Consider the following 27,995-nt stretch of genomic DNA (forward strand, 5'->3'; position numbering starts at 1 on the left):
GTAGATATAGAGATAATACACATGAGGGAAATGAGATGAAGAAAGATTATGTCCAAGTAAGTCACATAATATGTGACAAATCTCAGATCTGAATTCAAGTAGTCTAGCTCCTTGCTCTTAACTACTATGCTTATCTTACCTTCTCTGTCCTTACCTCCCATTCTCTCATTACTTCATGGCAATCTAGCTTTGCTTTCTTCCCCAGTAACTCTAGCAAAGGTGGCTTCTATGTTGCCAAATACAGTAGACACTTTTTTTCTTTTTTAAGATTTATTTATTTATTTATTTGACAGAGATCAGAAGTAGGCAAAGAGGTAAGCAGAGAGAGGGGGGGAAGCAGGCTCCCTGCTAGCAGAGAGCCCGAGAGGGGGCTTGATCCCAGGACCCTGAGGTCACAACCTAAGCCAAAAGCAGAGGCCTAATCCACTAAGCCACCCAGGCGCCCCCCCCCCAGTAGACACTTTTAAGTCTTCATCTTCTTACTTCAGTTTGATGCAACAGTGATGGCCATTCTCTCCATTCCTTCTGTCGGCCCATCATCTCTATGACTTCCCTTGGCTTTCTATACTCTCATACTTCTTTTTGCTTACCTAGTCTTGGTTGTCTTCAGAATCCTCTTATAGTATTTGCTTATTCAATCCTCAGACTGCTACTCTCTCTCCATGCTCTAGGCACCTCACTTCCTCCTGTTCTCAATCTCAGGTTAGGTTAACTTGATAATTATGGTTTTAACCACCAGTATAAGCTAATGTCCCCTACTTCTGTTCCTCTAGCCCTTTCTGCCTACGGCTTTTTTTTTTTTTTTTTTTTTTAGGTATAACAAATAAAATTTTAAGCGTTCAGTTCATTAAGTTTTGACAATTGCATACACTTGTGTAACTGCCACACAAAGCAAGATAAAAACATATCCATCCCTCCACAAAGTTCTCTTGTGCCTCTTTTCATTCAACCCACTTTGTTCTTGCAATTTCTTCTGTCTGAAATGCTCTCCTCCACTGGTCAGTTCTCATGAGCTAACACTTCCAGGATCAACCTAAGTGTCATCACCTTAAAAAAGTCTACCTAGACACACCTCTTCTCACACATTTTGGGGAAATGTTCTCTCCTTTAGGTTTTCCTTGCATATTTTATAACTGCTATTTAATCTCTTTTTCCATCTTATGATGAAATTAGTCATTTACATGAACTACCTCCCAGACCAGGATATTCTTTCTTCTAATGTAGAGAAGCATGTTTGACTTTTTAATTCCAGTGCCTAGCGCAGTGCCACATAATTGCCTAATAAATGTATGCTAAAGTAAAAAAGGTAAAGAATATGCATTCAAAATATGAAACAGTGTATGAAAATATTCTCTTGATATGAAGAACTCTCCAGTTAAAGACAGATGGTCCTTTTTAAGTAGCTCATATAATTTCAAAAGAATCTAAAAAGGTTGCTTAAATAAATTAGAATATCAAGGTTCTAGTTAACCTATTAGTAAAACAAGTTTTTAGAATGTCATGAGGAAGGAAAAGAGGGTTAATATTTTAAAAATTCAAGGAAATGTATTTATTGATATTAAATAGTTTTTAAACTAAAAAATACATGACTTAGGTTCAATAGGAGAGCACTAGGTACTTATGTACATTAAATTCCTTAATGTTCAAAATAATACTTTGAGATATTATTTGCCTCAAACTTATAGAAGGAGAAAACTAAGGTCCTGAATTGTAAACTATTCAATGCCTCAAAGCAAGCAAATGACAGAGCCTCAATTCTTAGCTTCTTATGGTTCACACAGACATTGTTTAAAATATAAAAAGCCTTACCTATGACTGCTTCCTGGGCTTTCCCCCTGTGCAAAAATTAAACAAAGAAATTTCACTTGCTGAATGTTACATAAGGCAAGTCAACAAAATTTTTACTTAATCAAAATATTTCCTGTTTATTTTTATCACAGTAAATAAATTCTATTATTAAAACTATCTTTAAAAGCTTTAAAATTTTACTATTTCTCAAGAGCAAAATTTAATATATAGTTAAATTATATAACAATTAATCGGGGGGCTCCTGGGTGGTTCAGTGGGTTAAAGCCTCTGCCTTCGGCTCAGGTCATGATCTCAGGGTCCTAGGGTCGAGCCCTGCATTGGGCTCTCTGCTCAGCAGGGAGCCTGCTTCCTCCTGTCTCTCTACCTGCCTCTCTGACTACTTGTGATCTCTCTGTCAAATAAATAAAATCTTTAAAGAAAAAAAAATTAAGAAATGTCCAATAATTAATTGTTTTTTTTTTAAAGATTTATTTATTTATTTATTTGACAGAGAGAGAGAGAGAGAGAGAGAGAGTGAGTGAGTGCACAAGTAGGCAGAGCAGCAGGCAGAGGGAGAAACGGGCTCTCCACTGAGCAGGGAGCCTGATGCAGGGCTCGATCCCAGAATCCTGGGATCATGACCTGAGCCGAAGGCAGCCGCTTAACCGACTGAGTCACCGAAGCACCTCTCTTAATTTTTTCTAACTAATATATATTCTATACCAAATGAACTTCTGGGGTCAGGATAGTATTAGACAAGATATCTTCTATGACTTTATCATTTACAGTTATCCTCATTATTTATAAATTCCATATTTGCAAATTCACCTATGTAACATCAAAATTAATAATCCCCGTGCTTTTGTGATCATGAATAGACTTCCACAAAACAGCAAAAACTTTGAGTTGCCCAAAATGCATATTCCCAGTGGAGGTAGAACATGGTGATGCTCTGCCTTCTCGTTTCAGTTCTCATACTGTCCTCTTTACAGACTATTGAGGACCATGTTTTTTGTATGTTTGTGCTTTTTTGTTGGTCACTCCACTATTTAAAATGATCCCCCTGTGTGGTGTTGAAGTGCTGTCTAATGTTCCTTGTCCCAAGGAGGCTGAATCAAGCCTTAGGGAGAAAATGTGTGTGTTAGACAAACTTCAGGTATGACTTACAGTGCTGCTGGCCTTGAGTTCAAAGTTAATGAATCAATAATATATATTAAAATAAGTTGTCAAACAGACACATGAAACAAGGTTATTTACTGATTGGTTTATGAAAATATGACTAAAAGCTTACAGGAATCTCTCTATTCCCCCTGAGAGTAATGTTCCAGTTGGTATTCACTAACTTAGCACTTATGGCAACTTTATAGGACATAATTACCATAAATAATGAGAATCAATTGTTTTTCTTTTTTTTTTTTTTACATGGTTATGAAATTATCTATAGTTTTTTTTTTTCCTCCAAAGTAAATCATAACTACTTCCAAGACTGATTCGGATTTATGTATCTTTCTTACACACTTAAGCTATTCATATGTGATAGTTAAAATATATGGCCAAGTAACAGCAGGAATAAAACTCCAAATGATAAGGAATAGCACTATAAAACAAGATGATGTTCAGTTAAAGCAAACACAAAATATGACACGAAAGAGGAAAAGACTGGTTAGTAAAAATGAAAGCAAACAAAAAACACCTTAGGAAAATACATGGAACCATAATCTTTTGTCTGTTTGTTTGTTTTTTGTTAAAGATTTTATTTATTTGACAGACACAGACCACAAGTAGGCAGAGAGGCAGGCAGAGAGAGAGGAGAAAGCAGGCTCCCCATTGAGCAGAGAGCCAGGACCCTGGGATCATGACCTGAGCTGAAGGCAGAGACTTTAACCCAGGCCAGAGACTTTAACCCAGCCACCCAGGCACCCCATGGAACCATATTCTTTTAAAAAGCAGTGTGATGCTGGGATGAACCGTAATAAAAACTAAAAGAGCTCTTACATTTAGCACTTCTGAAGTTTAGAAACTTTAAAAATACTACATTAAGTGTTTGCTTATACTAGTTCTAAAAAACACATGGAATTAAAGTAACCTTTGAAATGGGAAAGAAACTAGGTTCTAGGAAACATTAAAATATTTGGCAGAAATTTTACTGGGAAACAAAAGGCTAAGTTTTCCAATGTGTTCTACCAGATGATAATAAACATGTATTATTGTTTTTAAAAAGGATTTACACCCAAATTAATTTGGGAAATGCTAAGTTAAATAGGTTTAAATAATTTCCTTAACAGTTTCTTTAATAGTTCTTCTTAGAAGCTTTAATGTGCTAATTTACATTCTGAGACAAGTATTCTTCCATACACACTGTGGGAAATGTTGGGCTAAAGAATAATTTAAATTTGTTTGATACGTTTTCCTCTTTCTTTAGGAAACAAAAGTGATAAAAGGTCAGAGCTTGCAGTGTTCTTCCAGTAGAACTCATTTTAGAGTTGTATAGAGTAGGCCCAATGGGGGCTAAGTAACTTGTACAAATTCATACAATTAGTTTAGTTAAGTTGAAACTTAGCTCATAGACTAAAAATCTTCTAACTACAACCAGGGCATCAGAAATACACACTACATTTCATAATTCTACACTTTACTTTCTCCCTATTTTCATATATCTGTACTTGAAATGCATCTTATATTTCAGTTTTAGATGAGATGAAATGCAAAGAAATCAACAAAAAGAATAACTGTTAAAAAAGATAATGACTAAAAAGTCAGAAAGTGATTGTAGAATGGACATGTATAAATTCCACCCTGAGAAATCTATGAAAACTATGGTTAAAGAAAAAATATGGTTAAAGAAATCTATGAAAACTATGGAACCCTGGATTGTTGAGGAATTTTACTTACCTAATGGCAAGAGGTTAGAAATAGCTCTTTTTAAAGTTGCTGGAGTTCTACAGCATGCTTTAAAATATATTTTATATATTTATATAATATATACTTTCTATATAAAATATTAAAATCATATTTTAAGTATGTCTATATACACACACTTACATATATAGAGTACATGAAATTAATACAAAAACTATATACATATCATATATACAGCACTATATACATTATATATAAGAAAATTATGAATTATATACTAATATAAATTAGTAAAAGGACATAGTAAAGGACTAAAAAGACAAAATAAAAACCAAAAGATAAAAATTCTAAAATAAAGGGGCGCCTGGGTGGCTCAGTGGATTAAAGCCTCTGCCTTCGGCTCAGGTCATGATCCCAGGGTCCTGGGATCGAGCCCCGCATTGGGCTCTCTGCTCGGCAGGGAGCTTGCTTCCTCCTCTCTCTCTCTCTGCCTGCCTCTCTGCCTACTTGTGATCTCTATCTGTCAAATAAAATAAAATAAAATTAAAAAAAAAATTCTAAAATAAAGACAATAAAATAAACATTTCAAAAATAATGGCTAGAATTAATGAGATGACCCATGAGAACAAATATGGGTTTTGTATTATTGTGGAAATACTTACTTCATCACTTTCTACTAGATTCTCAAACTGAAAGAACAAGAAAGTAAGTGTTAGAAGGGATGTTTGTCTAAGGTACATATCTCAGAAAAAACTGTCACTTTTTTTCACTTTGAAAATAATATAGCTTTATATTTTTAGGATATTTGAGTCATGTGTCCCGTTATACATGAGTTCATTTGATATATCCAATAATCCAGTCAGATAGCCAAGATAAGCATATACTATTATTTATGATTTTATGTGGAAAAAAAGGAGAATTACAGCAATTTTCTTCATCAATCAGAAACTTTTTAAAATTTATAAACTAAAACTTTCACCTGAATTATTTCATATGGGTTTTTTAAACCCACACTACCAGTTTCCATTTGAGCTCCGAACAAATTAAATGTCGTAAGGAGAATTTACTCAAGAAACAGGGACTTCAAAGATACCCAAATAAGAATTTATCTTATAATGTTTATATTTATTCATCAACTCATTCATTTAACTATTTACTGAATATCTGCCAGACGGTAGTCACTACTCCCAAATACAGTGTCTTTCTGCATAAAGGAATGTAAACAATTAGATGATGATGTGATAAACAGGAGTATGTCAAATGATTGGATGAAAGTCATTACTACTAAATTATGTTACAAATATATGTATATTTTAAATATAAATAATTTGCTAAATAACCACTGAAAGAAAATAGTTTTATTGTTAACATTGTTTTATTACTTAAAGATCAAGAAAACAATGAATTCAAAAGGTTTAGAAAGACAAGAATTTAAAGAGATGACAAAAATTTTTCAAATCATCTTGAACTTTTTTTATTTGAGATTTAAAAAAAAAACAGTTTCTGATTTATATGCTTCTTTATTTAATATAGAAGGCAGTAAAGTACAGTGTTCAACCTTTGAAGGCAGGCAGATTGGGACTAGAATTAGGTTCTGCCACTTAAGGGGCTGTGTAACAAAGCCCAACTTCTTTGTCACCTAACTAAGCCTCTGATTCTCATCCCTAAAATGGGATGACTGCCACGTGTTCAACGCAACTGTATCAAGAATTATGTTGATGACATTTATAACCTATATGGTGAAGTAGGTAATACATAGCAGGAGCTGACTAGATTCTATTATCATATTTTACATACAGAGAATAAGCAACTCAGTGACTCGAATCGTAAAGTTGCTTAAAATTAGCTTTCTGCTTTGATCCTGCTACACCTCTCTACTAGGGCAGGCCAACCGTCTATCTCTAGAATCACTGCCTATTGAGCCATTATAACTGCAAGAAGAGTACCCCCTCTCTGAATTTTGTGGAGTGAAAAAGAAAAAAACAAAAACACCACTTCTTAAGTAGAAACAGCAATTCTATTGGAAGGTCAGACCCTTAATCCACAAACTTTTCTCTATTCACCCCTCCTTTCATCACCCCAATTCCTTCCCTCTTCACTAGCATCAATAATACTGAAATATAAAAAGTCCATACTAAATTTAATGAAAAGAAAAATGTCTCTCCTGTCCTCCTGAAGGTATTTTTATCCAATCAGATTCATGACTCTACTCACCTCTATAGTTAAGTGCTCACCTCTTGAGCATGTTCTAAAATACTTGGATCTGGGAAGAAAAACAGAAAAACTTTACAAAACTACAATTAATCCCAAAACTGAGCCAATATAGTAGCATAAAAACATTTCTGTAAAAACATTTTTGAGAGTTTCAAACTAAGTTATGAGTTTAGAAGTATTCAACCAATATTTTTCCACTAATCTTAATATTTACTAAACCTGTAATAATAAATTTGTTGTATTTACTACACAGAACAGAATATAATTAAGTTTTAAAATTTATCTCATTATTTTTACTGTATCAAGGAAAGCATCATGTTAAAATACCAATGTGTTAAATAATGTGTAAGAGTATGTTTCCAATTTTCTTAAACATTTGCAAAACAATAAAAATCTGAAAATATATATGCCAATATGCTAAGAGTGGTTATCTCCAGATGCTGGGATTCCATGTTTATATAAAGCTAGGTGCTTTCTATTCTTTCCAGACCCATACAAATTTTAATCATTCTCTTCCATGTCTATTAGTGAAATTTACATGTAATCAAATGAGAACCTTTGTTATAGCTGCTCCAAAGACATGTATGCACTCTATTAACTATATGTCCTCTATTATAGTATGAAAGTTGGTTGTAGGGCAGAAGCACCCAAATTTCTTTAATACTAGAAGTGCCAGGAGACTGTAAGACTTTAACTTAAAATGTGGTTCCTGTTATACTGCTTAAATTAATGGAGGAAAGGACTTCTATGCTCCCACAGAGATCAAAAGTCACACTGAGGGTTCCTGATGTGGCAGGATCCTTGGACAGAAAGTACCCCCTTAAGAGATCAGAAGAATCCTGGATTAGGACAGTTCAGAATGCTTTGTGAGTATTATGTGTATATGTTTGTATGGAGGGGCATATAGGTTTAGTGAAAGAGAATGTTATATTATCATGATTAAATTTTTATTATTATAAAGAACAGAAAGAACAATGAAATCACAGGCCCCATTTTTAGTACAATCTTTATTTACTAACAAATGCAAAACAGTTTTATTGCCCATTAAGAGATCATTAATAAAAACAAGAGGATTTGGTAATGTCATTTCCCAGATTTAATAATTTATAAAACATATCCAGTATTAAAAAAATAACCTTAATTCTCTAAGCATTTAGTTGTCCCATTATTCTATTTTCCCTATTTCTGAGACAAAAACAGAAATGAGTTGAGCTTTCAAATAGCACTGTGTTCTAGCATTTGGATTCATGCTTAAAATACTGTATGCTCTCTCCCTATAACTACCACTTTTTTTCCTGAATGAAGAAGTTGTCTCTGATTAGTCAATTTTTCCCTCCAGATTTACTGAGTGATGTAGCTGGATAATAAAATAAAATTCAGTAATACTAAGTATCTCAGTATAAACCATCAGTGTGACTTTACTGCTGAAGCAAAACCTAAAGCTGAGTGGTACATTGTCCAAAACAAGGGAAGTAACTACTGCACTACACTATATTAGATGGCAGAGCACTATGTTCTATTCCAATTATAAACAGATACATGACTAAACTTAGAATTCCGAGGTGTTGGCTGTGGTAAACATCTCACTTTTCTGTCCCTTTTATTAACATCTAACTATAGTGAGGATGATCATGCTCTTGCATGACTGACTTTCTGATTATCTGACCAAACGAGACCATAGCCAACCCCCAGATTTCATTTTATTGATTCAGGGTTATACAGAAACTGAGCAGACAGACAATATTTTCCTCAGAGCTCTAGGGTGGTGCTAGGAGTTAAGCTTCTGAAAATCTGCAAAGAGAGGACTGAAATCAATCAAAAGAATGTTCTGACAGTGCTGAAGTCATCCCTAATAATCAGTTACATCCCCAATCTGCCCATGATCTGGCAGTAGTTGAGAAACCTAGTATTCTTATAAGAAATTCTATCTTTTGCCCAAGATTGTTTGATCTGGATTTCCATCTCACAACCAAAGTCCCGACTAATAAATAAACATGAGTCTATATAATATAGAATGGCAAAAGAGCAAATTAGTAGGAAAAAACCTACTAAAACCAAAACAATGAAAATGGAAGGTAAACAGAAAAGCAAAATACGTGAAAATAACATTTAAGCTTTCCTTTTTTAGATAGATTAGATTGTGACCTTATTATTCACAAAGGGCATATATTGGCTACTAGTATCATAAATGCCAAGATTAGATTAATAGATTAAAGTAAATACTCAATTTGGCAAACTCAGAGGCAACATTTTTTATGAGAAGAGCTTTGTCCTGGGATTTATCTGAAAGGAAGTCGAGAAATATTGTGATACACATTTTAAAAGTAATTGGAAAGCCAGCTGTTTGAAAGTAGCATTTTAGGGGCGCCTGGGTGGCTCAGTGGGTTAAGCCTCTGCCTTCAGCTCAGGTCATGATCTCAGGATCCTGGAATCCAGCCCCACATCGGGCTCTCTGCTCAGCAGGGAGTCTGCTTCCTCCTCTCTCTCTCTGCCTGCCTCTCTGCCTGCTTGTGATCTCTGTCTGTCAAATGGATAAATAAAATCTTAAAAAAAAAAAAGAAAGAAAGAAAGTAGCATTTTAGATTTCACAGAGCTCTCCACTACTTAAGCAGTAAATGAAAGAAATTGAAACTAAAATCTTTTCATATTATTGGATCCTTAAAATCCTAATACATTTGGAATATAACTTTCTCAGTATTTCCTGTAATAAACTGCCCTGATATTTTGTATTTTCTACCTCACAGTTTTATTCTAGAATAAGGAGCGAGACTCCTGGCAATCCTCCTCTACTTCTAGGTATAGATGAGAATACAAGTGAAAGGTAAGTAGAACAACAGGGGTGAGGGGTGGGGAGTACTTGTTTATTAAATGTGGCCTCAAGCGTTTACATTTTTATTTCATAAATATTTATTGAATACCTAACTAAGTGGCTGGCACAGCTCTAAAGTGCTGGCAATACGACTGTCAATAAAACAGGCAAAGAACCTGCCGCCTTGCAGCTAACATTCTTGGGAATGAATAACAGTAAGTACATAAATGATCAGGTGGTGAGAAGTGCTATGAAAAAATAAATACCTCAGAGTATGCAAAGATAGCGACCAGGAGAGGGAGGTTATTTTACATAGGGTGGTCAGGGCGAGTCTTTCTATTAAAGAAAAACTGGAACAAAGACTCCTAAGGCTATGACAAAGCCAGCTAGCTAGATAACTGGAGGAAAAGAATTCTGAGCAGAAGAAAGAGAAACAAAAGCTTTGAGGCAAAATTGTGCTTGGCATACTCTAAATGAGCGGGGGACCTGAATGGCTGGAGTAGAGGAGAAAGAGAGAGGGTCTGGGAAACAGCCAGGGTCTTTGGGCCTTTGTTGGCCATGGAGAGGGTTTTGGAGTTTCTTCTCAGTAGCTGAGAATTCACAAAAGATATTTTGGTTTTTGGCATTCACCTTTTTTTTTTTTTTAGCTTTTATTATGAAAAATTTGAAATATATAATAAAGTAGAGAGGAAAGCATCATAAACCTCCTCGTACCCATCACCCTACTTAAAAAATTACCATTTTCCTAGTCTTATTACTACAACTCCCTTCTTTTGTTTTGGTAGAGTATCTTAAAGCAAATCCCAGACATGTATGTTATCTTACCCTTACCTCAGTTACTACCTCTATTTGTTAAGAACATTTTTGTCAACCTAACCATATTACCACCTAACAAAATTAAAAATCATTTCTTAACATCACCTAATAGCCAGTCTATATTTCAACCTCCCTATCTTTTTATAAATGATTTGGTCAAATCAGATTTCCAACAAGGTCTACCTACTGCATTTGCTTGTTAGGCCCCGTCTAAGTCTCTTTTAAAGTCTATAACAGCCCTCCTTGCTGTGCCATCACCTTTTTTCATGCTCCAATTTCTTGGAGAAATTGTGTCATTTGTCCTGTAGAATTTCTTACTTCTTAGGTTTGGCTGACTTTTTTCCTCTTGGTGTTGTTTGCCTCCTCTATTCTCTGTATTTCCTATGTACTGACAATTTGATTTAAATTGAGGGCAGTTTTTTAAGGCAAGAACCCTTCGTATGTGGTACCTGCTACTGAACCAAATTATGAGGAATTTTATTTTTGTCTGCCTTACTTTTACTGACTCCGAGAATGATTCGTAGGTTCAGGTATCGTCAGCCTAATTCATCTATTATAAAGCTTCCCATCAACCTTTCACCAAATGGTTTCAGCATCCACTACTAATCACTGCTTAGCTCCAATATTTCATGAGAAGGTACAAAATCATGACTTTCTAAATCTACCATTCTTTAAGAACTTATTCTTAAAGCACTTCACTGGAAGATCCTAAACAGATGATCTGATCTAAGTTTTAAGAGGCCAATTAGGAATCTTTTGTAATAGCACAACAGAGAAATGATGGTAGCTTGGATGGATCATCAAGTTGAAGTCCTAAAAAGCAGTTCTGAAAAAAAGACTGACAGAATTTGCTAATGAATTAGTTGTAGGAATGTATGTAAAAAGGAAGAATCAAGGATATCTCCTAAGTTTTTGTCCCGAACAACCAGAAGAATGAGAAGTTGCCATTTACTGAGATGAAAAAAGCTAGGAAAGGAGAGGCCTGGTGTTTTTAGATGCCTTAAGCTTGACATCCACACGTAGTTAGAGTTCTCTAGAACTCTAGATGAGAGTTCGCTATTCAAATTCCAAGTCTCTTACATTAAGATAAACATCAGTCCAAAATGCCCTTGTATTTTCTATAATTAACACTGGGGCTACTTCTCAATTCCCAATCTTTAAGAACACCATTCTTTTCTTCTTGGCTTCAAACCCAGGAAATTCATCTTTGTTTTCTTTTCCTATCTCAAGGAAGGTTTCCTATAAACAAAGATGCAATGCCAGCAATTTTTCCTCTCCCATATGTCTGCTTCATGTTATTACTAATACATACACATGGCTATTATTTTTAAGAATTTTACTTCCAATCACTATGGAGATATAGAAGTATAGCATATTCCTGGGAAAGAGAGGAAGAATGAGTTATTTCCCCAAAAGTGAAATACCAAGAAACAAAAGTTAAAAGTTAAAGCAATATACCATTAATGCTCCTGCTACCTTGACAAGCTAAATTACCTTAAAGAAACAGAATAGCTCTTGGGTTCTGAGACTTAAACAGAAGTAGTTAACATCTAAAAGAAGCTATGGTAAAGTAGAGGAAATGGAAGTACAGGAAACAGAGAAACAAATGTTAGCAGAGTTAATCCAAAGCCTATATGTAGAGGAGTCCCTGGTTCAAGGAACTGATCTGCCTGGCTCCAGTGGTAGGTTGTGCTCCCAGGTAACAGGTTATTTGAATTGCCTAAATCTGTACTCACTAAGAGCTTCCATCCCATTATTCTTTACTCACAGTGAAAGAATGTCCTTATCTGAACATAAAAGTACTAAGCAGTTCCTGGACAGTTATATCTCACACTTTTAATAGCCAAATATGCCTTCTGGTTTTCTCTATTTAACCCAATAAAGCTGAGGGCAAGAGGCTGGGACAAGGAGAAATCACCAATGTGATTGTTCAAACAAAATTGCTATGTGTTAATGAAACAACAAAGCTAGACATAGGAAAAAATCACAGGACTTGTTTTATCCAGGTCTCCCAAGTCCTATGCAGTAATATTTCATTATAGTACATAGGTCCTATTTGAGAATATTTTCTTCAAAAATGAAGTTTTAGTTGTATATAAATGGCACCATTAAAAAAGAACAGAGGAAAATGAGATAAAAAAGAAACTGGATCAGTTTAAAACCAGATTTGATATCAACTAATTAAACTACATTTACAACAACCTTTGATCAAAGTTAAATGTTAGAAGATAAACAAAATGATTAAAAGTAGTAATCTGGGTGGCTCAGTCAGTTAAGTGGCTGCCTTTAGCTTAGGTCATGATCCCAGGGTCCTGGGATCGAGTCCCACATTGGGCTCCCTGCTCAGCGGAGAGCCTGCTTCTGCCTCTCCCCCTGCCTGCTGCTCTGCCTACTTGTACTCTCTCTCTCTCTCAAATAAATAAAAATAAAATCTTAAAAAAAAAAAGTAGCAATGTCTATTCCAAAGGCCTGACTCTTGATTACTGTTACTTGGTTTAGAGAAATAACACTTTGCTTTCTTCAATTTGAAAAAAATGTTTTATTGACTTGAAGCTTCCTGGTATACATAATGTTACAAAAACCAAAGTATAACAAGCTATTACTGTAATGGAGATCAAAGAGCGATTTACATTTAGTCAGTACCTATAACAGGCTATTATAATGTATTATGAACTCAGGGTTTTTTTTTTAAATGAACTTAGTTTTTATATGTATTTTTATATACATTTCCTCTCCACAATAATTCTACGAGATACTATAATCTTATGGATCTGAACTGTTCAATATGATAGCCATTAGCCAGGTGTGGCTATTGAGCAGCTGAAATATGGCTAGTCTGAATTAAGAATTCAGTCTGAATATTTCAAATAGATACTGGATTTTTGAAGACTTAGTACCAAACCAAAAAAACCAAACCAAACCAAAACAAAACAACAACAACATCAAAAATAAAATGATTTAACTCCAGTAACTAAGCTCTTTTCAACATATATCCATGATCAAACACAAACATCTTTTAGATCTTCCTCAATTCCTCCTCCAAGTTCAACTGATCATAGTTCTTCGGTTGAAAACACTGATGTTCATGTTCCAATACTGTGTGCAGCTGAGAATCTAAACGTGTGCTGATTTTATACATAACACTGCTTACAATATATGCTTTTAGCATTCATAAAGCATTTGTTCTATTATTCATAAAAAGTTCTTCACTAAATATTAGGAGTAAATAAACCTGCTGACACTTAAAATTATAAGAAAATCTGGTCTAATACTTTCATTAACTTCTTAAAAATCTAAAAATAAAGAATAGCCATCCTACTTTGTAGACCTATTGTTAGCATATAAATGGGTCATGTTGTACAAAGTTCCCTAAACGTCGCTAAAAAATTTGAAGTAAATCAGTACAGAACAATTTAAGATTTTTCATTATGCAAATATAACTGCTTAAAAATAAAAATAGGCAGCTAAAAACCATATTATCTGCTTTCATATTTGTAACTCTTGACTAAAGCTATTGAATCTCAAAGAATCTCAATTTGTTTCATTTATAATAACAAAACTCCAAGAGAGAACTCCCAAGCTCATACAGACCAGAGATTTTTGGAGGAGTGAATGTTGGAAGTATCAGAGAAAACAACATGAGAAAATGGCAATGGTAAATCTAGGAATGGCATCCACTCCTACCTTGGGACAAAAATCAATTATTAAGTTATTATTACTGACAGGAAACTGAAGTACACCTCTGAGAGCTGAAATAAGAAAGGGAAAAAAAGTAAGTCCCTGAAATAGACACAATACACGAAAATACCTCTAATAATACATATTTAGTTCTAACAGCTTGTTTTAATAATCCGCCATTCTTATGCTTTGGCATGTAACAGTCACCTTCTTAAAAAATGAAGATTCCTGAGCTCCCCATCAGGTTGATTTCCAGAGCCTGGGTATTATATTCTGTTTTACTCATCTATTTATCTGGCCTTGGACCATTCAACAGGGTTTTGATTATTAGAACATACTGATAAGGCAAGTTGCCTTCCTCAAAATTTGCAGGCTATTTTTGGTTTCTTTGTTCTTTCATAAAATTTGTTGGAATCAGTTTGTTAAGTTCAGTGTAACTGCTGGAATTGCACTCAATTCTCATCTTTCTACCCATAAACATGTCACTATCCTCCATTTGTTTTTTGTTTCTATTTATTTATTTATTTTTAAAAATATTTTATTTATTTATTTGACAGACAGAGATCACAACTAGGCAGAGAGACAGGGAGAGAGAGGAGAGGAAGCACGCTCCCTGCCAAGCAGAGAGCCCAATGCGGGGCTCGATCCCAGAACCCTGGGATCATGACCTGAGCCAAAGGCAGAGGCTTTAACCCACTGAGCCACCCAGGTGCCCCTGTTTTTTGTTTTTAAATGCTATTTTGATTTTATACATCTACTATTAACTTATTCCTAGTTTATTTTTCACTGCTAACATGGAAAATAATTTTTAAAATATGTATTATTTGTTGCTAGAATATAGGAATAAAATAAAATTTTAGTGTAAATATTAGACAGCATTCACATTAACAGATAGGGAAAAATATCTGACAACACCAAGTGTTAGGAAGTAGAACAATGTAAACCACTGTTGGTAAAAGTATAAGCTGGTAAAATTACTTTGAAAAGTTTGATATTTTCCATTAAGTTTGAAGATATATGTCAGCTATGACAAAGCTATTCCATTCCTGGGTATAGGTACCCAAAGAATCTCTCATACACACATACAAAGAGTCATTTATAAGAATGTTAACTGAAGTAGTAATAGCAAAAAAACCTCAAGATAATCTACAAGAGAATCAAGACAGAGAATCAAGATAATCAACAAGAGAATGGATAAATTAATGATAGCCTATTTATACAATGACATACTACACAGGAGCATAAATGAATGAAATGAACCAGAACTGCATGTATGAAAGTGGAAATTTTGAATAAATACTCCAGGTAAAATCAATACCCTCAGTCAAAGAACTAATCAATCAATATTTACTATATTCAGAATGACTACAGGGGAATAAAAACACCACTTTTCCCTTCAAGCTGGGAGTAAACTTAGGTCCACATAAGAAGTTGCTCCTCCAAGTGTCAGGAACCATGTGACTCCTAGAGAAATGAGTAGAGATAAATGCATAAAGAATAAGGGAATACATGAATAATGTTTGCAATTAAATTTGAGTCTAGGTACTATAGTGGAGTCAGTGAGAGAAATTGATAGATTAAAGAAACATTTAGAACATGAAAATCATCTGGATGGGGAATGGACTGGAAAAATGGTATGATGGAGAGGAGATCAGAATCTTAATAGGGACATAGTATGAAAGCAGGAGTCAAGAATGAAGGTGTGAGAGGGAAAAAAAATGTGACAAAGACTTAAATGCCAGGGGTGAAAATAAAGAACTAAGTGATATGAGAAGCTGGAAGAGTCCTCCAGGAATACATCAGTATCACAAAAAGTAAAGCTTAACTGTAAAGAAAATGATTAAAGTCACAACATGTGTGCATTTAATTTTTATGAATTCAGCCATAAGCCTTGGAGGTAAAGGGGAAGTTTGAAATAATGTGGGCAACAATCCACTGTTCTATTTAAGATCATATATATTCAGGTGTATAATTATGGTGAAAACTAAGCTGCTGAAAAAAAGCAGCTCCAAAAACAATGATTTAAAGAAAATAGTAGGTTATTTTTCTTCTCCCATAACAGTCTAGAACTCCCAAAAGTCATCCATGGACATTCATTTGTACATAATACTTATATCCCTTATGTCTCTAAATCAAGTTTCTGTATATTCATTCTACTACTGCCAAAAAAGTGAAAATGGACACAAACATGTAAAGGATATTAAAGAGGGAGAAAAGATAAGCTAACATACTCTGAATGATGGTGGCACATAAAAAACTTAGACGAGTGGGACACATGGGTGGCTCAGTTGCTTAAGCTTCGGACTCTTGATTTCAACTCGGGTCATGATCTTCAGGGCTGTGAGATCAAGGTCTGCGATAGGCTCCACACTCAGCAGGGAGTCTGTTTGAAATTCTCTGTCCATCTCCCTCTCCCCTCCTCACTGAGGGCTCTCTCTCTCTCTCTCTAATAAATAAATCTTTTAAAAGAATTTGGGAGAGTTTAAAAGTAAATGTATTACACAAGTGAAGATTCTTGTATATATCTTTATCAATGTTATCAAAAGCAGATATCAAGACAATCTTTTATTAATAAATCAGTCTCATAAAGGGTAGACCAAAAGTGCAGTTTTTTATGCTTCTACATGTTATTTTGCATAGCAGATACTCTTTTACACCAAAGTGACTTAACTAAAAGATAACTGAAAAATTTTCACAAATCCTACATTGGCATTGTTCCTTTTTTTCATACACTTCTATATGTTAAAATAAAATAGGAAAGTCTTTCCCTACATCTTCTGTTTAACATTATAAATAAATAATGAAGAACTGTGGTAAATTGTTTCAAAGTATATTAAAAATTAAAAGTTTCCCAATACTTTTTTTCTTCTGAACAGAAGATTGGAAAGGTTACAAATCAGATGTCTCTCAGACTATTACAATAAAGATGATAGACACATCATTTTTCAATTATTATCAAATACTTCGATGAAGGTTTAATAATTCAAATCTCAAGGGATGATCCATCAATAGATTTTCCAGGTGGGGATAGTGTCAACATAGGTGGTTTTTTTTAATTTAAAGATTTTACTTATTTATTTGTCATAGAAAGAGTGCACAAGCAGGGGGAGAAGCAGGCAGAGAGAAGTAGGCTCCTTGTTGAGCAGAGAACCTGATGCAGGACTCAATCCCAGGACCTTGGAATCATGACCTAAGCCAAAGGCAGACGCTTAACTGATTTTAAAATAAAGTAATAATATTTACTGTTTATTAAGTCCCTCATTAATGAGGGCAAATTTAGGAAGAATGGATGTTCAGAAAATTCATTTTATGCCTTGGAAAGGAAAGACAACTCTTTGTTACACATGTTTAAGACAGAAAACATGGGTTTAAAAAGGTCACTGCCTTTTTTTTTTTATTTTTAATGGCAGTACAGTTAACATACAGTGTTATATTAATTTCAGGTATACAATATAGTAATTCAACAATTCCATACATCGCCCAGTGCCCATTAGGATAAGTGCTCATTAGGATAAACTTCCCCTTTACCTCCAAGGCTTATGGATGAATTCCCCATCACCTAGGTCACCCATACCCCCACCGACCTCCCCTCTTGGTAACCATGTTTGTTCTCTATAGTTAAGAGTCTGTTTCTTGCTTTGTCTTTTTTCCCCCTTTGCTTGTTTCTTACATTCCACATGAGTGAAATCTTACGGCATTTGCCTTTCTCAGACTGCCTTATTTCAATTAGCATTATACTCTATAATCCCACACATATTGTTGCAAATAGAAAAATTACATTCTTTTACATGGCTAAATATATACACCACATCTTCTTTATCCATTCATCTATAGATGGACACGGGCTGTTTCCATGACTTTGCTATAGTAAATAATGTTGCTATAAACATAGGGGCACGTATATCTCTTTGAATTAGTGTTTTTATATTTTTTTGAGTAGTTACCTAGTAGTGCTGGATTGTAGGGTAGTTCTATTTTTAACTTTTTAAGAAACTTCCACATTGTTTTTCTTGGTGGCTGCACCAGTTTGCATTCCCACCAACACTGCATGAGGGTTCCTTTTTCTCCACATCCTCACCAACATGTTGCTTCTTATGTTGTTGATTTTAGCCATTCTGACAGGTGTGAGGTAATCTCTCATTGTAGTTTTGCAGTCTCAGTTTACTTTTGCTTTCTTTTTTCTATATGTGGCTGTCCAATTTTCCCAACATCATTTGTTGACGAGACTGTCCTTTTTCCATTGGATATTCTTTCCTGTTTTGTCAATGATTAGTTGACCACAGAGTTGAAGGTCCATTTCTGGGGGTCTCTATTCTGTTCCACTGATCTATGTGTCTGTTTTGTGCCAGTACCATACTGTCTTGATGATTACAGCTTTGTAATTTAATGTGAGGTCTGGAATTGTGATGCCCCCAGCTTTGCTTTTCAAGGTTGCATTGGCTATTCAGGGTTTTTTATGGTTCCATACAAAGTTTAGGATTATTTGTTCCAGTTCTGTGAAAAAAGCTGTTGGTCTTTTAATAGTGATTGTATTAAATGTGTAAATTGCTTTGGGTAGTATAGACATTTTAACGATATATGTTCTTCTTATCCATGAGCATAGAATATCTTTCCATTTCTTTGGTTCTTCTTGAATTTCTTTCACCAGTGTTTTATAGTTTTTAGAGTACAGGTCTTTCATACTTTATTATTTTTGGTGCAATTGTAAATGGGACTGTTTTTCTTAATTTATCTTTCTGCTGCTTCATTAGTATACAGAAATGCAAGATTTCTGTACATTGATTTTGTATCCCAAGACTTTACTGAATTCATTTATCAGTTTTAGTTTTTTCGTGAAGTCTTTAAGATTTTTTTTATATAGTATCATGTCTTCTGCAAATAGTGCAAGTTTTACTTCTTCCTTACCAATTTGGAGTCTTTTTAATTCTTTTTATTGTCTGATTTCTGTGGCTACGACTTCCAGTACTATGTGGTATTGTCTTGTTCCTGACCATAAGGGAAAATCTCTGTTTTCACCAATGAGTATGTTGTTTGCTGTGGGTTTTTCATATATGGCCTTTATTAACATATATAACATATATATTAACATACATAACATATATGAGGTATGTTCCCTCTCACTCTACTTTGTTAAGGGTTTTTATCATGAATGGATGTTGTACTTTGTGAAATGCCTTTTCTGCACTATGAAATGACTATGTTTTTTTTTTGTTTGTTTGTTTTTAAAGATTTTATTTATTTATTTGACAGAGAGAGATCACAAGTAGACAGAGAGGCAGGCAGAGAGAGAGAGAGAGAGAGAGGGAAGCAGGCTCCCTGCCGAGCAGAGAGCCCGATGCGGCACTCGATCCCAGGACCCTGAGATCATGACCGGAGCCGAAGGCAGCGGCTTAACCCACTGAGCCACCCAGGCGCCCGACCACATGGTTTTTATCCTTTCTCCCCTTGATGTGATATATCGCAACGATTGATTTCTGAATACTGAACCACCCTTGCAACCCAGGAATAAATCTCATGATTGTGGTGAATGATTTTTTTAATGTATTGTTGAATTCAGTTTGCTAGTATTTTGTTGAGGGCTTTTGCATCTATGTTCATCAGAGATACTGGCATATAGTTCTCTTTCTTGGTGGCCCTTTGTCTGGTTTTGCTATCCCGTTAATGCTGGCCTCATAGAATGAATTTGTAAGTTTTTCTTCCTTTCTATTTTTTGGGGCTAATTTCAGAAGTAATTTATCTAGTATATAGCATATTGGGGATATGGCAAGTGAAAGAATGGCATAGAATACTTTCACTGATCTTTCCTGCTTATGCTGCCAAGTTCATGTGAGCAGGAAGTAAAATCTACAATTTTAAATGGAATACTCCAAGACAAATATAATTAGAAAACACAATTAATAAATGGTAAAATGGATATGGTTATCTTGTTGGGAGTTAGTTAGTTTGTTTGTTTATTTATTTAGAGAGACCATGCATGTGGAGGGTGGGGGGACAGATTGAGAGGGAGATAAAGAATCTGATGGGGCTGGGGTGCCTGGGTGGTTCAGTGGGTTGGGCCTCTGCCTTCGGCTCAGGTCATGATCTCAGGGTCCTGGGATCGAATCCCGCATCGGGCTCTGGGCTCAGCAGGGGTCTGCTTCTCCCCCATCTCTCTCTGCCTGCCTCCCTGCCTACTTGTGATCTCTGTCAAATAAATAAATAAAATCTTAAAAAAAAAAAAATCTGATGGGGCTCAATCCCACAACCCTGAGATCATGAACTGAGCCGAAATTAAGAGGTCAGATGCCCTTGTCAGGAGTTTATTTTTGTCAGGAGTTTATTTTTGATACTCTCTATGAAGGTATCATTGATCAAAAAAGTTAAGATATTAAGGTTATGAATGAATTAAGTTTTTTGAAATTAGAATAGATTGTTTTCTTTTCAATGTTATTCTCACTGATTTGTATTCTGAAATGATTTTCTGAAGGAGAGAACAAAGAGTGAGATTACACTCTTTACCCCCAAACGCAGAAGTTGCATAAAATCCCGAGCATACAAATGGATGTCATGTTGCACATCTGAATGCCATGGAACTTATCACTTAACTCTTCTTTTAATGTTTGGTAGAATTGCCCTGTGAAGCCGTCTGGTGCCTGGACTTTGTTTTTTAGGAGTTTTATTTTATTACTGATTAATTTTTTCTCTGGTAATTGGTCTGTTCAAATTCTCTATTTCTTCCTGCTTCAGCTTTCGTAAATTATACATTTCCAGAAATTTATCCATCTCTTCTAGCTTTGGGTAGAAATTTATCCATCTCTTTTGGCTTCAGGGCCCAATTTGTTGGCATATAATTTTTCATAATAATCTCTTATAATTGTTTGTATTTCTGTTAATTCTCCTCTCTCGTTTGTGATTTTCTTTGAGTCCTTTTTCTTGATAAGTCTAGCTAAAGGCCTATCAATTTGGTTGATTTTTTTCAAAGAACCATCTCCTGGTTTCAGTGATCTGTTCTTTTGTTATTGTTGTTAAGTTTCTACATCATTTATTTCTGCTGATTTTTATTAATCCTTTGTGTTGGTTTGGGGTTTTGTTTGTTCTTTTTCTAGCTCCTTTAGGTGCAAGGTTAGGTTGTTTATTTGAGATTTTTCTTGCTTCCTGAGGTAGGCCTATATTGCTATAAACTTACCTCTTAGAACAGCTTTTGCTGCATCTCAGAGGTTTTGGACTGTCATGTTTTCATTTTCATTTTCATTTGTTTCCATGTAATTTTTAAAATTTCTTCTTTGATTTCTTGCTTCACTCATCCACTGTTTGGTAGCATGTTATTTAACCTTCACGTATTTGTGGTCTTTCCAGACTTTTTCTTGTGGTTGATTTCTAGGTTTATAGCACTGTGTCCAAAAAAGATGCATGATATGAAGGTCACTGCTATTTAAAGGGGCCTGAATTAGAGGAAACTAGTAACTAGAAGGGACCTTAGAAATCTTTTGGTTCTTTCTCATCCATTCTCTGTAATCTGTGTGCAGCATCTGAAATTGCTGACCACCTTCTTCTTTTAGAAACTGTTGCTACTTATGTATCTATGATATTGAACTTTCTAATTCTAAGTGAAGTTCCCTGGATTACTGAATGACAGACATATATAGCTTTGTAGCTAAAATACAGAAGTGAATAAAAGCAGACCCATGTATCCAAGAGGCTTAGGATCTAATGGGGGTAGATACACAGGTAAATTAACAACTACATTAACAACTCAGCACACTCTGAGTGGCATATGTTCAAATGAGGGGCCTCAAAAATCAGATGAAGGAGGAATTAGCCAGGCCCCAAGTAGTGAGAAAAAATGTTTCAGGGAGTAGCAGGTACCAAAAGCAAGGGGGAATGAAAAGAGCAAGATACATTTAAGAAACATACTCATTAATTTTGTGAACAAGTATTTATTGCCTACATACTACATATTAGGCATATAACTTGGAGCTGATTGTTCAATGGTCAGCAAAAACAAGCATGGGCTGCTTCCTTTACATTGAAAGCAGAAAACATATTAATTAATCACACTATTTTAGGTATCATAAAAACCTGAAGAAGTGCTCAAAAGAAAAGGAAGATGATTCCATGATGGTATGAGGACTTATCCCCTGATAGTAGGAGGTGGTTTGGGAAGACTTCTGTGAGAAATAATCCTTGAGCTGGCATCTAGAGATGAGAGAAGTTACATAAGTAAAAAGAGAAGAAATGGATTCAAGGAAGAATGTGACACAAATGAGGGCCACCCCTCCCCCAAAAGGAAGGCAAGGAATAGATAATGCAAAGCCTTGAAACCTAGTTAAAGATTTCAGTGTTTATTCTAAAAGTACAATAAGCCACTGAAGAATTTTAAGTTGTGTTTGCATTATGGATTTACATGAGATTACTTTGACTCCAAAATACAGGACCAACTGAAATAGGTCAAGAATAGATGTGGGTACATGTGGGTAGGCTACTCACTCAGTCAACAAATATTTATTTAGTGCCTAATACTGGCAAGCACTATTGCTACACTGGATTCATAGGAATAAACAAAAGTTTCTGACCTCATGAAATTTATACCATGTTAAAGGGGAACAGACAACAAACAGTTTACAAAGTCATGGAGTGGTAAGTGCTATGACGAACTAAAGCAGTGTCAGAAAATGATGAATGAGGAAGAGTGCTATTTTAACAGAGGTTATTGGAAATCTAAGCAAGCTATGAAGACAGCTTGGACTAATGTGGCAGGGGTGAGAGAAATGGGTAGGCTGAAAAACTAGAAGGTACAAAAAAAATCTGGTTTTGGGGATAGACTAAGAAATGTGGGAATAGAGTTAAAAGATGCTCCTAGATTAGTGACGACATGCACGCTATGCTTTAAGGAAAGTATAGTACAAGAAGAGTCTAATTCAGTTTTGAATGACTCCAACATTTAATGACTGAAGTGATGAAAAAGAACATTCACAGAAGATAGGGAAGACACTACCCAGGGAGGTAGATAGAAAATATGGTAAGTATGAAATTACAGGAGTGAAGGGAGAGCCAACAGCAATAAATGCAGCTAAAAAATCACGTACAATAAGGATTACTAATATCCACTGGATTATGATGGCTGTTTTGATGTTATGCTGGTAGTGGGCAACAACATCAGCAGTAGCAGGGATAATGAACGTTAGCTTGCCTTGAAGACTGAGTAAGGGGCGCCTGGGTGGCTCAGTGGATTAAAGCTTCTGCCTTCGGCTCAGGTCATGATCTTAGGGTCCTGGGATCGAGCTCTGCATCAGGCTCTCTGCTCGACAGGGAGCCTGCTTCCCTTCCTCTCTCTCTCTACCTGCCTCTCTGCCTACTTGTGATCTCTGTCAAATAAATAAAATCTTTAAAAAAAAAAAAAAGAAACAAGAGAAGAATGTGTTTAAAAAAAAAAAAAAAGACTGAGTAAGAAGTGAGCAAATGGAGATACCAAGACAATTCTTTAGTTTGTTAAAGGGAAAGTAAGGTTTAGTGTTTCTTTTTGGTTTTCAGATTAGAAAGACATCAGCTCAAAAAGGTATCAGCAAGAGGGTGGAGCTACAAATATATAGAAGATGAAAGGATCTGTATGAAGGCAGGGAAGATGTAGAAGTTGGAAAGATGTAGATGCCATTCAGAACCTTAACAACCTCGATTTGGAGGGTGATTGAAAGGGAGGAGTTTAACATGATTCTCAGGTTCCTGGTTTAGGTGACTATACATCGTTTACCACTTACAAGGTAGGGCACAAAGTAGCAGAAATGGTTGGTGCTTTACAAAAGAAAAAAAATGAGGAAAGGCCTATGAGAAGGAAAGAAAGATGAGAATGGCTTTGTAAACTGATTTTGAAGTTATGTTTGATACCCAAATGGAAATACTGAGTGGGCAATATGATATTTCAGAGCTAACACTGAGATGACCAGGCTCATTAGTATGCACATAATAGGTAAAGACATGTGTTTTCATGCCATTGCCCAGGAAAAGTACATTAAAGAAGAAAAAAATATATTAAGGAAGAATAGAGTAAGGTTCAGAACACAGCTCTGGGAAGTCTTTAAGGTAAAATACAGAATACTCAGAAAATTCATATCCATTTAAATCTATTACAGTTTTCCTTCCTAATTTCTGAAATTTCAAAAGAAACATCTTAAACTTGCATATTTTTCAAAGCTGACAAAGATGTAGAAAAGTAAACTGAATCTCTCAATAATGACACTACTGATTACCATTTTAGCAACATATATTATGATAAAATATTAAATGCTCACTGGTACTCTATATGATTTTTTAAAGTAAATCAACATTAAACTGGTAGGTTTTATGTTTAACTCTGTGAATGAGTGACATTTTTGCCAAAGTTAGACAAACATCTAAAAGAAAAAGAAGGATAAGAGAAAACTCTGTTTTCTAAATCTTCCAAGTTCAAAAATAATACTCTCTGGCTATTCATTCAACAAACATGAGACACTGAGAGTAGAGGGCAATAAAGATAAAGCATAGTCCCTGACCTTGAGGAGCTTTTAACCGTCTACCAAGGAAGATACTAAAAGTCAGCGAACTGTGGTCCATGGGCCAAATCTGGCCCAATGCCTGTTTCTGAAAGGCAAAGTTTTATTGTAACAGTCGCATGCATTTGTTTATATATTGCCTGTGTTTTTGAACTAATACAGCCAAGTACAGCAGTTGCAATAAAGCTTCAACCTTATGGCCTGCAAAGCCTAAAATATATATTATCTGTCTCATTACAGAAAAAGCTTGCCAATCTGTTATAAAACAGATTTAAGCCTATAGAAAATATTATTTCCTCAGGGAGATAATATTGTCTCAGGGGGCTAGAGCGGGTTTCATAGAAAAAGCAGTGCGCAATGGATAAGTTAAAGCTCACGAAGAATAGGAAATGAAGAAATATCACAAAGGCAAGGATGAGAGAATATTGTATTTTAGGAAAACAGGAATGCGTATAGCCCATCTAGTCTATAGCATATTGGGGATATGGCAAGTGAAAGAATGGCAGAGAATACTTTCACTGATCTTTCCTGCTTATGCTGCCAAATTCATGTGAGCAGGAAGTAAAATCTACAATTTTAAATGGAATACTCCAAGACAAATATAATTAGAAAACACAATTAGTAAATGGTAAAATGGATATGGTTATCTTGTTGGGAGTTAGTTTATTTATTTATTTATTTATTTATTTATTTATTTATTTGGAGAGACCATGCATGTGGAGGGTGGGGGGACAGATTGAGAGGGAGATAAAGAATCTGATGGGGCTCAATCCCACAACCCTGAGATCATGACCTGAGCCGAAATTAAGAGTCAGATGCCCTTGTCAGGAGTTTATTTTTGTCAGGAGTTTATTTTTGGTACTCTCTATGAAGGTATCATTGATCAAAAAAGTTAAGATATTAAGGTTTCTGAATGAGTTACGTTTTTTGAAATTAGAATAGACTCATTGTTTTCTTTTCAATGTTATTCTCACTGATTTGTATTCTGAAATGATTTTCTGAAGGAGAGAACAAAGAGTGAGATTACACTCTTCACCCCCAAACGCAGAAGCTGCATAAAATCCCGAGCATACAAATGGATGTTATGTTGCACATCTGAATCCCAAGGAACTTATCATCTGTCACAGAAGGGAAAAAAGACTGAGCAAGTTACCTACGGGAAATGGGACACAGACAAAGTGGCTTAAGCACTTTAAGTACCAATACCACATATTGGATGGTATGATCCAATATGGGTTTTAGAAAGCCTAACTCCAATGACAGAAAGGGAAGATGGGACTGAAGTATGAGAGATACAAGAGCGGAGAACAGTTAAGAATGGGAAACCTGGTGATCTGAAAGACAAGGTTTAAGGCACAAATACCAACAAAGGAAATGGGTTCATTATGTATTAAGGAGAGACGAACTTAGCAGATAAGAGAGGGGTACAGGACTATGAAGTTGAGTTAGTAGCTTGGAAAACTATGAATGTAGCTGGTAAGGGAATGAGAGAATACATGAAGCAGAGGAAGAAGAAATCTTGGGGGAGAGAAATACCTATTCTAGATATTTCTTAGGTATTTTAGATAGGTTGATTTGAGGAGCCTTCATATATCCAAATGTATCCAGTGTATTCAGTTGGCAACTGAAAATATAGTGCTGAACCTTTGAAAGGAGGTCTGTTTATTTATTTAAAGATTTTTTTATTTGACGGAAAGAGAGAGAGAGAGCACAGCAGGGGGAGCAGCAGGCAGAGGGAGAGGGAGAAGCAGGCTTGCCCAGTGAAGGGAGTCCAGTGCAGGGCTCAATCCCCCAGGACCCTGGGATCATGACCTGAGCCAAAGGCAGACGTTTATCGACTGAGCCACCCAGGCACCTCAAGAGGTTTGTTTAGAAGAAATGAGATTTGGAAGTCACGGTAGTTGAAATCATAGGAATGGATAAAATTTCTTCAGGCTTGGGTATACGTGTGAAGAGAACTAAATAAAGCGAAGACAGGACAGAAAAATGTTGTATTTAATAGGCAGATAGAGTAAGAACTAGTCAGGAGATAAACAGGAAAATAATAAAAGTAATGTTGCCAAGGTCAAGTGCATAGTTTCAAGAAAAGAACAGTTTTATCACACAGAATAAAGTCAAATTTTTCAGAAGTACGCACACATTACCTACAAAATAAAAAGCCACGAGCCATTAGAAGTTAAGGGTAAAGGCTCTGAATTCAGAGTGACCTGGAATCAATCCCAGTTCAGCTGTCTTGAGCAAGGTAAACTTTTCAGTTTTTAATCTATGATCTATGTAATAGTACTTATCTTCTTCACAGGATTGTGGTGAGGAATAAATGAGATAATGTAAAGTACTTATAACAGAGCCAGCACATATAGGAAGTAATTGGATGTTGGCAGCTATTACTAAAATATTTCTTACCAGGAAAGAAAATAGCAAATCACCGCAAACTACTGCCTGAAGGCAACTTTGCTACTGGAGCCAAAAAGCCAACAAATGTTAATATCAAGGATACAAAACATGATCATACATTTATATAAAACTATAGTACATTTTAACTGGAACCACTGTGTGGAATTATATGGCAAGATAAAAATGAGAAAATACAACAAAACATAAATGGGTCTTCAGTTTGAGAAAAAAACCCACCAAAATTATCTATACAAGATTTCTAGTATTGCCCAAGAACCAACGAGTAGGTGGAGCCCTCTAGACCATGTTGGTAAACAAAACTCCCTGTAGTAGAAAAGGATGATTCCTTAGGATGTCTAAATCTTACTGCTTAAAGATATTTAACTCCCTCTGCTTTAATCCCCAGATAATTTTATTAGTAGAAAGGTTTCTGACATATCTCAATACTGATATTAATATTTTGACTATTGACAGATATTCTAGAATATAAAATCTAGAATTCTCTTATATTTTATAAACTAAAACATTAGTAATTCTGGTTTTGAAACTGGATAGTGAAAACTGAGTGAGCTGACTTTTGAGATGCCTTTGAGAAATCTGTCAGGCTAAGGCCCTATATCATAAAGCACCCTTGTGATGTCCAGCTTAAAACAGTCTAAGAAAGCCCAGGATTATTCTACCTGTGGCTACTATAGTGATAAATATAAATCAGATCAAGTCTTTGTGATCACCCCTCAATATTTTGCCCTTAGATAAACTATTAGTTAACTCTCTAGACGTACACTGAAAAGAAAATCAGAATTCCCAGGTGATTAAAAAAGAAAAAGAAAAGCAACTAAAATGAGGTAAAGTTTAACTTTATTCTGTATATAACAATGAACTATATCCACCTGTCTCTGCATGCTTACAGGAAGCTACTAAAACAATGTGAA

At 35.2% G+C, this 27,995-nt stretch overlaps 1 protein-coding gene across 2 annotated transcripts in view; it reads right to left on the reverse strand.

The window, feature by feature from the left end:
- LOC111154370 (adaptor related protein complex 1 associated regulatory protein) overlaps positions 1–27,995 on the reverse strand; it is a 40,669-nt gene that overhangs the window by 10,352 nt on the left and 2,322 nt on the right. For both annotated transcript variants that reach the window (XM_022513922.1, XM_022513924.1), the window contains exons 2-4: positions 6,862–6,910; positions 5,310–5,336; positions 1,810–1,835 (exon numbers count right to left, since the gene is read on the reverse strand). In XM_022513922.1, the coding sequence (XP_022369630.1) occupies positions 1,810–1,835; positions 5,310–5,336; positions 6,862–6,910 (102 nt within the window). The remainder of the gene's footprint in view (positions 1–1,809; positions 1,836–5,309; positions 5,337–6,861; positions 6,911–27,995) is intronic.

The sequence above is a fragment of the Enhydra lutris genome, unplaced genomic scaffold (genome assembly GCF_002288905.1).
Source record: "Enhydra lutris kenyoni isolate GAN:26980312 unplaced genomic scaffold, ASM228890v2 scaffoldscaffold3, whole genome shotgun sequence".
Lineage (NCBI taxonomy): Eukaryota > Metazoa > Chordata > Mammalia > Carnivora > Mustelidae > Enhydra > Enhydra lutris.